Source organism: Vigna angularis, chromosome 2 (assembly GCF_016808095.1).
Source record: "Vigna angularis cultivar LongXiaoDou No.4 chromosome 2, ASM1680809v1, whole genome shotgun sequence".
In the NCBI taxonomy this organism is placed as follows: Eukaryota; Viridiplantae; Streptophyta; class Magnoliopsida; order Fabales; family Fabaceae; genus Vigna; species Vigna angularis.
Window position 1 is genome coordinate 25,959,094 of NC_068971.1, and position 14,949 is coordinate 25,974,042.

General features: G+C 38.0%; 1 protein-coding gene across 2 annotated transcripts; it reads left to right on the forward strand.

Annotated features, from left to right (window-relative positions):
- Positions 1-9,935: 9,935 nt before the first annotated feature.
- LOC108329619 (auxin response factor 9) lies at positions 9,936-14,913 on the forward strand. 2 transcript variants are annotated; one of them, XM_017563925.2, is made up of 14 exons: positions 9,936-10,447; positions 10,621-10,716; positions 11,043-11,099; positions 11,198-11,350; positions 11,471-11,555; positions 11,649-11,739; positions 11,888-12,052; positions 12,210-12,329; positions 12,408-12,480; positions 12,570-12,726; positions 13,142-13,305; positions 13,432-13,680; positions 13,782-13,969; positions 14,595-14,913. In XM_017563925.2, exons 1-14 carry the CDS (start codon positions 10,319-10,321, stop codon positions 14,725-14,727), a joined length of 1,860 nt encoding a protein of 619 aa, XP_017419414.1. In that variant the 5' UTR covers positions 9,936-10,318; the 3' UTR covers positions 14,728-14,913. The 2 variants fall into 2 exon arrangements, with proteins under 2 accessions (XP_017419414.1, XP_017419413.1); XM_017563924.2 differs by having other exon boundaries at positions 13,142-13,680.
- Positions 14,914-14,949: the final 36 nt, after the last annotated feature.

Genomic DNA, 14,949 nt, shown 5'->3' on the forward strand with positions numbered 1-14,949 from the left:
CCATTAGGTAGAGCAATCGTTCAGGAATATCATGCAGCGATCGTCTTCTAGCGATCGTTTGTTGATTTAACTAAACATTTAGCGTTAGCTCGCGAAGTCACGTCAATCCAGTCAAAGGTCAAAGGGAAGATGTTCTGTCAATTTTAGGCAAAATGGACATATTAATCCTCATAAACTAAAGAACAAGCGGTTAGAAATATTTGGCCATAATGTCCCAAATCACGGAATCAACTGACCCAGTATCAAGCATGACCTAACGGTTGTGTTTTCCAAATGGTCAGGTTCTCCAACCAACCGGATTTTTAGGTAAACGGTTTATTTTTGTTAAGTTAAATATGAAAAACCGAAAGGAAAAAAGGTACGTTTTTTCCTAAGAGGAGAGAGGAGGAGAAGATTGATTTTCTTCTACTTTTGAACTAAAAAAGGTTCTATCATTCCCTTTTTCTGACTTGAGCGTCGGAGTGCCTTTGCAGGTACCCAGCCCATTTTTCCCTAAAGAGTTCTGCATAGGAGGAAGACGTGAAGATAATTACACTACTGAAAGGAGAAGAAGTGTCCCATCAGGTTTATATCTCGGCCTCAACTTTTATATCGAAACATTTTGGCGCCCACCGTGGGGCCGAGGTTTAATATCCCAAAGAAGACCACAGGAGCCATGGAAGACAGTAACACCCGAGATTTGATCAAGCAACTGCAAACACAAATCGAGGCGCAGGCGCAAACCATACGAGAACAACAAGAAATTCAGCGCAAACAAACTGAAGAGCTTGCAGCGCTGAGGGCGCAGCGTCCTCCGCCAGAAATATCGGCCTCCAACCGACAGGACGACAATGAAGGGAGCCATCATGGAGGACCATCCGAGCCTGTCGGAGGAGGAAGGAAGGGCCCCACCTCTATGCGTCTCACCAACCTGCTTCCATTTACGGAAGCCATCATGCAAGCTCATATGCCGGAAAAGCCTCCCCAAAACGTTAGAAAGATATGACGGCTCGACAGACCCCGACAATCATCTCCGCAACTTTATAGACGCCATGGCGTTCTACACAGACAATGACCTCGTCATTTGCAGAGCTTTTTCATTGTCTCTGAAGGATGAGACACTCGAGTGGTATCACACTCTCCCTCAAAATTCAGTCGATTGCTTCGCCATAGTAGAAGCCCTCTTTAAAAAACAGTATGCTACCAATAGAAGACTGGAGATGACTCCTGTTGAACTCGTGAACACTAAGTAGGAGAAAGATGAAACCCTAAAGGCTTTCATGCAAAGACACAACGAGACGGCCCGACGCGTGAAGGACGTGAACCACACATTCATAATTAGCAATCTACCCTCGTGTTTGAGACCGGGGTATTTCGCGGAACAGTTGTATGTAGATCCTCCAAAGTCTATGGAAGAACTCCAGGCAACAATCGCAAAATTCATCCGCATTGAAGACCTTAGAAACTCCAGAAAGAAACAACAGCAAGAAAGACCTAACAATAATACCAAGACATTAAACGGTCGTCCAACGACTATAAAACAGATCGACCACCTGGAAAAGAGTTGGGGTGACACCTAAATACGATCGCTATACATCCCTCAACGCACCCAGGACAAAAGTGCTCGAAGAGGCTTTGCACGCTGAACTCCTGACCGTTCGGTGAAAGGTCACTCCAAAGAACGCTGACGGTAGTAAAGCATGTCGACTTCACATGAACCATGGTCATGATACATAAGAGTGTAACATGGTGAAAGATGAGTTGGAAAGACTCATCCGCGCGGGCTACCTCCAAAACTACGTAAAGGAGAGGACATCCACCAGAGCAGCAACTCCCCACCGGAAGGAATCCTCCCGGCGAAGCCCCGAACGATCACCTCCTAGGGACGACCGGCGAAGACGGCGATCCCGGAGCCAACCCCGACGTTCAGAAAGAGAGAGGCGGTCCGAGGGCAAATCGACACCATATCCGGTGGCTTCGCATGGGGAGGAGCGTCAACCTCTGCCCGGAAACGACATTTGAGACACTTAAAGTCGGTGCACATGGTAGATCGACAGCCTCGATCCATACCCGACATCACATTTACTGATGCAGATTTCCACGCTCCCGACCCTGATCGCGATGATCTCATGGTCGTCACGGCCGAAATAGCCCGTTACGATGTTAGCAAAGTGCTCGTCGATCAAGGCAGTTCGGTCAACATCTTGTACTAGACAACCTTCAAGAAAATGGACTTGTCCAAAGACCTGATAGCCCCTTTCAACGAGCAGATTGTAGGCTTCGCAGGGGAAAGAGTCGACACTCGGGGATACCTCCACTTACGGACTCGGCTCGGAACAGGCAAGGAGGCACCAAAGCTCAGAGTCAGGTTCTTACTGGTAGAGGCAAATACCTCGTATAATGCTTTGCTGGGATGACCTTGCTTGAATGCTTTCGGAGCCATCGTGTCCACCCCTCATCTGGCCATGAAATTCCCCACGGGACGAGGGACCATCTGTACCGTCAGGGCTGATCAGCGAACGGCTCGACAGTGCTATGTCGCCGGTTTAAAGGTCACCCCTTTCATGCCACATAGGAGGGCAAGAGGAGTCGAAACAGCGGCGATCGACTTGGATCCCAAAACCAATATAGATGAACGCCTCCATCCACAAGGAGACGTCAAAACATTCCAACTGGGAGCGAATACGTCCAAAACCATGACCATCGGTGGAAGCTTGGCGATACATGATGAGCATAATCTGGCGTAGATACTAAGAACCAACGCTGACTTATTTGCATGGGTGGCCGCAGATATGCCGGGAATCCATCCAGGAGTCATGGCCCATAAATTGTCGATCTTCAGGGAGGCGCGCCCGGTTGCGCAGAAGAAACGACGATTTGGGGAAGAGAAACGAGAGGCCATCCAAGCAGAGGTCAGCATACTGATAAACGCCCAGTTTATCAGAGAAGTAACTTACACCATGTGGTTGTCAAACGTGGTCATGGTCAAGAAGTCTAACGGCCAATGGAGAATGTGTGTAGACTTCACCGACCTCAACAAAGCATGCCCTAAGGATTCATATCCCCTACCGAGCATTGATCGATTGGTAGATGGAGCTTCAGGACATACTGTGCTCAGCTTTCTCGATGCGTACTCGGGGTATAACCAAATCCCCATGTACGAGCCCGATCAGAATAAAACAGCCTTCATTACCGAACGCGCCAATTACTGTTATGAAGTGATGCCGTTCGGCCTGAAGAATGCAGGCGCCACCTACCAACGCCTCATGGACAAAGTTTTCCACCACCAAATCGGCAGATGCATGGATGTCTATGTAGACGACATGGTCATCCGAAGCCAATCGGTGGAGCAACATCTCAAGGATTTGGCAAAAGTGTTCCTCCAAATCCGGCGGTACAACATGCGACTTAACCCCTCTAAATGTACCTTCGGAGTCTCGGCTGGTAAGTTCTTGGGGTTCATGCTAACATGCAGGGGCATCGAGGCCAACCCAGACAAATGTAAAGTCGTGCTCAAAATGCAGAGCCCAAAAACCCTGAAAGAGATACAACGTCTGGTCGGCCGACTCACAATATTATCCCGTTTCATTCCGAAACTAGCCAAACACATCAGGCCCATCCTGAAGAACATGAAGAAGGGCACCACCCAACACTGGGACGATGATTGTGAAACCGCCTTCGATGCTGTCAAACATATTCTCACCAGCCCTCCGATCATGGCGAGACCGGTAGCCGGGTCTGACTTACAATTGTACATCGCAGCGTCCCATCACGCTGTAAGTGCTGCTTTGGTACAGGAGACCCCCGTCCTTAAGCTGATATATTTTGTTAGCCGCACGCTGCAGAGAGCGGAAGAACGGTACTCTCAAATCGAGAAGGTAGCATTGGCCTTGCTCACGGCATCACGCCGACTTCGACCGTATTTCCAGAGTCATCAGGTGGTTGTTCGCACTAATCACCCGATCACCAAGATCCTACGAAAACCCGACCTGGCAGGGAGGATGGTCTCATGGTCAGTGGAACTTTCTGAGTTTGGACTCCGTTATGAACCTCGGGGGTCCATTAAGGATCAGCACCTGGCAGACTTTGTAGCCGAGCTGACACCCACACTTGACAGCTCAGAACCGAGGTGGCTCCTTAACGTGGACGGATCCTCAGACAAAAGGGGGGGGGAGCTGGCATTGTTCTGGAAGGACCAAATGGTCTAATCGTGGAGCAAGCCATCACATTCCGGTTCCCAGCCAGCAACAACCAAGCGGAGTATGAAGCTTTGATTGCTGGTCTAGCCCTAGCTAAAGAACTAACGGTCGCTCGATTAGAGTGCAGGATGGATTCACAATTGGTGGTCGGCCATATGAACGGAACATATCAGGTTAAAGATAATCAATTGCTATGCTACTTCCACAAAGCTAGCACCCTTCTCCAAGATTTTGTCGAGGTCAGCATTATCCATGTGCCCAGGGAGCAAAATGCAAGGGCAGATCTCCTGTCTAAATTAACTCACTCCAAGGAGAGGGCACAATTGTCTTCAATCATCAAGATGACACTCGACCACCCAGTCGTGGAAGCTTTCGTCACCGATGTTCCGACACAGGAGACGGATTGGAGACAGAACATACAGGATTTGATGATGAAGCAGGAGCGAGGGGAAAAGGTCACCGCAAGTGACTCCAAACGCATCGCACATTTTCTATACATAGGCGACGACCTATATAGACGCGGCCACAACACACCCTTGTTGAAGTGCATATCGGCGGATGAGGCTGACTACGTCCTACGCGAGCTCCACACCGGGATCTGCGGTTTCCATTCGGGCAAATGCACGCTCAGAGCGCGCGTACTTCGCGTAGGATATTACTGGCCAACAATCGATCGAGATTACGAGATATTTGTCAAGAAATGTCTCTCATGCCAAGCACACGGTCATGATTTCCACGTCCTTCTTGAAGAATTGCATGGCATCATCTCCCCGTGGCTGTTCGCCCAATGGGGAATTGACATTGTCGGACCATTACCGGTCGTAAAAGCTCAGAACAAATTCCTCCTAGTGGCGGTCGACTACTTCACCAAATGGATAGAGGCTGAACCACTGTCCATAATCAGCGCCCAGCGAGTACAGAAGTTCATCTGGCACTTGATATGCCGATTCGGTCTCCCACAAAAGATCATCACCGACAACGGCAGACAGTTCATTGAGAAAAAATTGGAGGAATTCATCATCATCCTGGGGATCAAACATGTGACCAGCTCAGTAGAACATCCACAAACTAACGGACAAGCCGAAGCCGCGAACAAAGCCCTGCTCACAGAATTGAAAAAGCGACTTGGCGAGACTAAAGGTTTATGGGTGGAAGAACTACCCGAAGTCCTATGGGCGTACAGATGCACCCCGCACGGATCCACCAGGGACACTCCATTCAATTTGACATACGGCACCGATGCCATGCTCCCAGTCGAGGTCGGAGAGCCATCACTAAGACGCAACATCACCAATATGACCCTTAATGATGAACAATTGTAGATGAATCTCGACACCTTGCCAGAGCGTCGAGAAGTCGCCACCGTTCGAAGCTCAAAAAAGAATGCTCTCCCGCCGTTATAACACTAAGGTCAAGCCCTGAGCGTTCAAAAATGGCGATCTTATGTGGCAGAAACGGGGAGAAGCCAGAAAGAATCGAGCACACGGAAAGTTAGTGGCCAACTAGGAGGGACCGTTTCGCATCGTTGAGGACCTGATGAATGGGGCATACCGCCTCCAGCTCCTCAATGGACAAATCATCCCCAATACGTGGAATGCTACTCACCTCAAATATTACTTCAGTTGAAGTTTATTATTTTTTCTGTTCATGACACATTATCTTTCTCAATTACAATAAAACATATCTTTTATATTCTTCATTTATTGTGTATATGAATTTTATGAAAATCATGCATATCATTTTTTTAAATATATGAAAGTTATATTATAATTTAATATAAAATTTTAGTTATAAAATATAAACACTTAACATATTCGAGGACGGAACACAATGTTTTTAAAATAATTTGAGACGAAAGACCTGTTTAATCCTTAGAAATACAAAGACTACACTCATAAGTGAAAAATTAAAGCAAAATTAAGCTGCATTTTATGTTTTACATTTACAGCACTTTAAAAAAGTTAATGAAAAATAACTCATAAAATCAATAGTAAATTATTTAAATGTTCTTACTAGTACAGTAATCTTTAAATGAATTTTAGTTTTAGAATTATTATTTTAGGGTTTTGATAGAAGTGTAGGAGGACCACTGAAGTATATTTTTGCTAAAACTTTTTTTTTCTGGCTGGAAAATGTTGTTAAATCTGGAACAATAGAAAAAGGAGGAAGAGAGAGAAAAAGAGTCGGACCCGTTCAAAGGCTGATTATAACGTGCTTAGTTGGGCCACAAATATATATAGTTGCAAGTTCTTAATTTTCATATTTAAGTAAATTTTTTGCTAAATAAAAGAAATAACGAATTTATAAAAAATTTTTCTAAAAGCAATTTGATTAGTTTAAATTTAAAAATATAGGTAGAAATTGATTAAAAAAGTATTGGGAGGAAGTTTCTGAAAATAAAAGAGAATTACTAGGAAAGAAAATAATGAAAATGGCATTGCCGGGTAACTTGAGCCAATCCTGTTGCCTGCTTCGAAGCAGACATGGAAAAGGACGGGTGCTAACGATGACTGACTTCTCGTAACGTCTCCGTTAACTTGACGTTCCGTTACGGCAACCTCACACTTTTCAATGCGCCCTACCCAACTTGTTATTATTACTGCTAGCACCACTGTAGCCCGGACTCCCCATTTATTCTGCCTACCATTTCATCTGTCAAAGGTTTTAATATACATAAATTCTCACTAATTTATTGCAACTAAATAAAAAATAATAATATGCAACATATAATATAATTCTTATTTTTATTTCTAAATGCAGAAGTTCCAACAAATATACATAATTTATAATTTATAATATGTAGTTGTATAATTAACTTTTTTCTTATAATACAATTTTCATTTTCATTTTTTATTTGTTAGGTTCTTATATTTAAAAATATATTAATTTAGTTTTTCTTTAACGATGTCTTTTGGTATGACAATTGTGATAACCTTTTCAAATGTTAATATAAAAAAAATTCATTTAACGTGGTTTATCATTTATTACGTCAATTAATGAAAATAATTACATTGAAAACCAAAATTACATTAAGGATAAAACATAATTAACCATTAAAATTATAAATTAAAGTATTAAGCACAAAACATTATACATAATAGTAACACATTAAAAAAATATAGTTGTAAGAGAATTTACACATTTTTAATCTATGCAAAATATGAGTTGTGCGACATGAGCCAAGTTCGGATTTTTGTTGTTGAATTTTTATGTAAAATATATTTAAATTGATATATTCATTTTTAGTATATTTTAAAATATTAATTTAGTATATATTAAAAACTAAACTGACGAACAATATTAAAACTTAATAAAGAATCTAAATTCAGATGAGTCACTTAATTTAAATTTTCAATCTATTCTTACAATTTTTATTATAGGCAAGTTTATTTTTTAAAAAATTAACCTCGTTAATAAAAAAGTTAAGATATCTATATAAATTAATTATATTCCCTATTCATGAAGTTACCTCTTAAGATTATACTGATTACTGAATTAGTCAAAACATACTTTAAGGTTGAATGGTATGTATTAATAAAATAATACAAGAAATAACGTTAGATAAATATAATATCATAATTTAACAACACTAAAACCTAAACATATTCTATTTTATAACATTTTAACATTAAAGGAATACATAAAAATTCTCTCTCTCTTTCTCTCAACATGTATACATACCATAAAATTATATTTATGTTTTAACCAAATAGGATAGCATTATTTAGCAAGAACACATTTTGATTTAGAATTGAAAAAAAAAATACTTTACATTTTATTTTTTTAAGGAAAAAATAACATTGGATTAAGAATTTTTTATTTAAAAATATAATTTTCTAAACAGAAAAAAAAAACTTATTTCTGTTGACTTGTGTGAGTCAATTTTCTTTACGTATTTACTAATTTTTAGATTTATTCTTTTTATTCAAACATACCAAACACTATATTAAGACATCAATTTTTCAAGCCGACTGCTTTGGTTTTTAAAACAGAAATAAATCCTTTTTAAAACATTAAATTGTTTTTTGTTCTTTTCGAGCTTGCCTTCCTTAATTGTTTTAAAATTATTAAGCCAACATTATTTTTATATTTTCACCAGTCCATGTGGTAGAAGGAATAATGTTAGATTTATGAGGATATAAAGTTCAAAAAGTAAGCTTCTCCTGTTTCATTTACGATTAGAAAAATATATAATATTCACACAAAATAACGTTATCCAACAATAATGTTTTCTAATAATATTTCCCATGGAAACATGTTATATTCTAACTTTCCCGAGTTAAAATAAAAATCCTATTAAAAAATCTTACTTATTTCATTAATAAATTAAATATATTATAAAAATAACATTATTTCAAGAAAATATTTGCAAATATTTCTTAGGGTATTTCTTTTTTATCAATCAAATGAAATTTAATAATTTCCAGTAATCACAATTAGTTTATGATTTCCAGAATCAAGATTTTAATACATTAAAAAAAATATTTTTTCCAAACTAAGTACTTTAGAACTATTATAGCCTATATCCTATAATGAACTGTTGAAAAAGTATTTGTGTAATTTTACATGATTTTAAAAGCAATTAATGTAATTTATTCTCCAGTCTAATATAGCATGAGTGCGTATAGATTCTTACGCCCTGTTTGGCAAGTATAAAATTTTAGGTAAATTAATGGTGAGTTTTAAGGTAAGAGACCCCACTTTTGCTCTTATTACTGTGCAGTTCCATTAAGACTCTGTTTGGATCGGCATATATGGTGAGTTTTAGGAGAAGATTAACTTAACAAATCTTCAATCATGTACCAAAAAATGGGTATTTTGAAATGTTATTTATATAATTGATAAAAAAAAGTTTTAAATTCGATTATGAATGTTTTATTTTTTATTATATTAATAACAATAATAAATACAAGTTAATATTAAAATAATAAATAAATTGTTTGATTGATACTCTTTTTCAATATATCTGAAATTTCACTTTGTTTTTTCACACCTTCACTTTCACACTATATATCTAAACCAAGTATTAATTACTAATTACTAACTTGTCAATGCTGGAAATCTATTGTATGTACAAATTTATTCCAGACTTTTACTTTAATTTGCTGTTCAAATCCAATTACAATTAATTATAAATTGACTTTAGTAGGTTGGGTAGTTATAGAATCTAATTGTTTTATCTTTTATTAAATTAATTCTACTTTAAAAACCATTTCTTAATTTTTATTCTGCCAAACATGTTAACATTCACTTAACTGTTATTTCTTTATTTATTTATTCTCAATTTGTTTGTTTATTTATTCACTTTTATCATGTTTATTTTTTATTCTCAATTCATATTTTTTTTCTGACAAAATATTTTATTCCCTTTTATTCTCAAATATATGAGAATATGATGATGTAATATAAAAAGTCTTAAAATTAAAATTCTAAAACTTGAAGAAACTCGTGAATGTTATGAGTATTTTTTAATTTCAATATATTATTTAAACTACAGAAATTAAAGTTGAAATAAAAATTATAATAATATGAATATTATTAAACTTTTGCATTGTGATGTAATGTCACATTATAATGTAAGATTCCTTTAAAATAAATAAGTAATTTTTAATAAAAATGTTTTTATAAGATTTTTTCACTGGATGTTGGTAATAGTTAGAAACAGTGTCCACAGGTGCTACGCCACAACACAAGGCTAAGGATTATGACAGGGTCTTATTATAAAATGGTCACACCTTCCAACGGAGTAGTTATGTGGTAGCATTCCGAGGAACGCCGTTTCCTTACAGAAAGAGATACGGAGTGTATATACACATATAGATATATAGAGAGAGAAAGAGAAAGAAAGACAGAGCTGTCTGTAACGGTAGCAGGAGGTAGCATAGCAGACACGATTCCAAAAGCTGCTTCCTCTCATAAATTCCCTGTCAACGCATAATCATTCGCTTCAGTTATCATCTGTGACACCATCACACGGTGATCATCATCACTACTGCTACTACTTTGCTTTCCACACCCTTATGACAATCATGAATGATGTCACGGATTTAGATTAGTTCATCCAAGTAACATCTCTCAACTGAAAATCAAAACCACCACCAAACAGCAATATCAGCAGTTTTTGGTTTCAGCTTTAAACGATGTCGTTGCACCGTGGTGAAGGAGATGAGCTCTACGAGCAGCTGTGGAAGGCGTGTGCAGGACCCCATGTGGAAATTCCTCGTGCAGGCCAAAGGGTCTTCTACTTCCCTCAGGGACACATGGAACAGGTTGGTTTTTAGTTACTTAAGGAAAAATCTATGTTTTTTTATCTGGGGTCGTAGGTTGTCTCAGAATGTTGGTGGTGGTGTTGTTGGATGCATGTTTGTTTGGTTGAGGCTTTTCTTTTTCTTTCTAATTTTGTTTAACTGCTTTTTAACTTTATATGCTTTTGCGGCTGTAGTTAGAAGTATCAACAAATCAGGAACTAAATCAAAGGATTCCACTGTTCAAACTTCCCTCCGAGATCCTTTGTCGTGTCGTCAACGTCCATTTATTGGTAATTTTCTTTCTGATCTAAATTTCTTTCGTTTTTCTTCACCCGTATTTTTCGAGGGAAAAGGAAAATAAAATGAAAAATCTTGTTTGGTTCTTAAAAAAAGGTCAAGTGTTCATCTTGGTTTTGTAGTTATCATGCAAAATTTGGTCTTGAGTTCTTTATTAATTAAGTGTTCTCCTTCTGATTCTATTTCCTATTTTAAATTTCCTTATTTCTATTTCATAGATATCTTGTTTGGTTTCTGATAAAATGATTAGATTGGCTTGAATTATGTCATAAAAGGTTGGATGGAAAACTAAAAGTTGGCTTGATTTTGACATGTATAGGCCGAACCAGAAACAGATGAGGTTTATGCACAGATTACTCTGGTACCGGAAAATAATGTAAGGATGTAGCTACCCCTTATGATTCTCAAAAATTCATGGTCAACCTTAGATTCTTTTCTCTATTATTTAGATTTCTAATGGAACAAATGTCTTAGCAAACTGAGCCTACAAGCCCTGATCCATGCCCTTCTGAAGTTCCAAGGCCAAGAGTTCACTCCTTCTGCAAGGTCTTAACCGCCTCTGATACAAGCACTCATGGTGGCTTTTCTGTCCTTCGGAAGCATGCCACTGAATGTCTTCCAGCATTGGTAATAGCACTATCTCTTTGGTTTAACTTTTTGTTGATTTTATTTAGTTCCATCACCAATTCTAGGTTGCCTTGTGATGTTTACAAAGACTATGTTCTAACCTTTTTCTTTTCATCTCAGGACATGTCGAAATCAACCCCAACTCAAGAATTGGTTGCTAAGGATCTTCATGGATATGAATGGCGCTTTAAGCATATATTTAGAGGTAAAAGATATGGAAAATTTTCATTTGGGTCTTGCTTTGTGGTTAGTAGTGGCCTAATGTTGCTGCCTTTAATCTATTTTCCTTTCCATCCAGGTCAACCGCGTAGACACTTGCTCACAACCGGATGGAGTACTTTTGTGACTTCCAAGAGATTAGTTGCTGGAGACACCTTTGTGTTTCTGAGGTACATACACACATACACACATTTGATTTGATGTTTTCCATTTTTCTTGATTTCCTTCGCATGGTTCAGAAGATAATCTTTAACTATAAAACCATACTTTTGTCACTTTGAATGTACAAGCTTTAGTTAAATAAGATTTTGTGTGTAGAGGGAGCAATGGAGAACTGCGAGTTGGAGTGAGGCGTCTTACTCCTGTTCAAAGCAGCATGCCATCATCTGTAATTTCTAGTCAGAGCATGCACCTAGGAGTTCTCGCAACTGCATCTCATGCTGTAGCAACTCAGACTCTTTTTGTTGTATATTATAAGCCAAGGTAAAAATTCTAATTGTTGCAATATAAGTAGAAAGTAGAAAATCTAATGTATACTGTCGTTTGTTTGTTGCAAACATAACTAGAAAGACATACTATAATGTTACTATTATTGAGTCATCAAAGGAAGATTGTTGATGTGGAGATTTTGCTTGCGTAGGACAAGCCAGTTTATTGTAAGTGTGAACAAGTATTTAGAGGCTATCAACCAAAAATGTAATGTTGGCATGAGATTGAAGATGAGGCTTGAAGGGGATGATTCTACTGAAACAGACAAAAGGTACCAAAATTTACTGCTCCAGCTTGTGTGTTTGTGGTGTGACATTTTCATATAGATGTTCTAAACACGGTTTATCAGAATTTCGGGCACAATAATTGGAGTTGAGGATATTTCCCCTCATTGGGTAAATTCAAAATGGCGATCACTCAAGGTATTGTGATCTTTTGTATTTGCAATTACTCACCATAGTTATTTCCTGTGGCTCTGTGGTATGAATCTATTCTTATCTTCTATTTCTAGGTTCAATGGGATGAAACTCCATCTTTTCCAAGACCTGATAGAGTTTCACCATGGGAGATAGAACCCATTCTGGCTTCTGTACCTACAACAATGTCATCTCAACCTGTTGTTCTAAAGAATAAAAGGCCTCGACAAGCAACTGAAGTTCCAGATCTTGGTGAGGAATTACCTCTTTCAATCCTTTCAAGTTCTAAATAAAGCATCAATTTCGTCCTTGAATTTGATATGACCAATCAACTTGGTTCGTAATTATGAATTAGAAAGTTTAATTCGTAACTTTGATAACCCTGGTCGATTTAGTCTCTATGATTGGAATTATCAGTCAATTTAGTTCCCAACAAAGAGAATCTAGTCCTGAACTACAGCTTAACTCAGGAACTAAATTTGCCATTTCATAATATCAAGGACTAAACTGACTAGTGGTTTGAATTTAAAAGACTAAGTTGCTGTTTTTCATAATATATCAAGGACCAAAGTTCCAGGTGGTGCTAATTTCAGGGTCGAAATTGATGTTTCACTCCCAAGTCTTGTATTGATCAATCTTTCTTGACACTGGTATTTCACTTTCGAAGGAGACACACCATTAATTGCTCCTACTTTCTGGGATCCTGGTCTGACACAGTCAGATATTACACAACTTGGTGTTATTACCGAAAGCAAAAGGAGTGAAAGTACTGCTCACATGTGGCATCATAACAATAACAGCAGCAGCAATATATCAATGAATCAGAGAAAAGCAAGTTGGCTGTCTTCTCCTTCTCATTTATATCTTGACACAAGTGATGATAGCAAGAGTATATCAGCTTCTCCTATTTCAAAAATTCACTCGGAAAGATTGAACAATGACCATTGCCTTGACCAGGTTGATAAGGAGATCAGCAATGTAGAGCCTGCAACAGGCTGCAGATTGTTTGGGATTGACCTTATTGATCATACAAGGAGCAACTCTCTTTCTGTAGATAATGCATCTGCAGTCACATCTGAGGGCAGAACTGATGCAAACCATGAGTCTGATATCTCAAAGGCTTCTAAAGAATGGAAACAAGAACAGCTACAAGTATCGCCAAAAGAGACTCAAAACAAGCAAATTTGTAGCAGAAGTTGCACTAAGGTGGTTGACAAGTCGCATGTGTTGTTTATTTAGTGTTTTATAGTGTTGTATGAAAAATTACTGACGTAAGCCTTTTTGTTGGGTTCCAATGCCAAAAAAAGGTTCAAATGCAGGGGGTTGCAGTGGGTCGTGCTGTGGACTTGACCACATTGGATGGATATGAACAACTTGTAGATGAATTGGAGAAGATGTTCGACATAAAGGGACAGCTTCAACACAGGAACAAGTGGGAAATTGTCTTCACTGATGATGAAGGGGATATGATGCTTGTTGGTGATGATCCGTGGCCGTGAGTATCTCTTTATACACAGTAATAAATAGTGCTGAGAATAGGTAATGCAGAAAATGAACAAAATAAGAAAATCATATATAAAAAAGTTGAGGGTGTAGAAGTTATTAAGAAATATGCACTTAACCGTTAAGTTTTAGAACTTAATAGGAACATGCATACATCCTTGTGAGTAAAAGAGAAGAATATACGAGAGAGAAGTATCAGAGATACTGGAGACGAATGGCTATTAATGAGGAAAAATGATCTGTGTTAACAACACACACTATAAAATATTCCTTCTGACACTAATATAAATTCAGAAAGAGGCTCTTTAAATAAAGTGACCTACAAAATTGCAGTTTCCAACACATTTCCATTTATACCAAAGAACATGTTGAAAAAGGTGTTAGAGAAATATGGATGAGTTTTAGTTAGAATAGTGAAGAGATAAAGTGTAATAACAAATCTTTTTAAGATAAACTTTTAATTGACTTTGATACTTAGTAAACTTGATTCAATCTCACATGTTGTATCTTTAGTCAATGTCCAAGAATAGTAACCAATTATTCATGCAACAACTTCTTTCTTACCGTTAATATAAATATCAAGTATGATGATTGATATCATTGTTATGTTCTTGTAGTGAATTCTGTAACATGGTGAGAAGAATCTTCATTTGCTCAAGCCAGGATGTGCACAAACTGAGCTCAGGGAGCAAACTACCTATCTCTTCAATGGAAGACTCTGTAATAAGCTCAGACACAGCTGAGACCTGAAACTTACATTCTTGCATGCCCTTTCTATGTTTTTGTTGGTCTTTTTTGCTTTTGCTGTAAGGTGTTAGTTTATCTTTGGCAAGGCAAATTTCATGTTACATGAGAAAAAGTGCTAATTGTAGTTTGATTTAGAGACTCTCTGCACACTAATTGGGTTCCAAAGACCAAATTCCATATTTTAATAAATTATCTGTGAGAAGGAAAATGGGACTTGGCAAATGT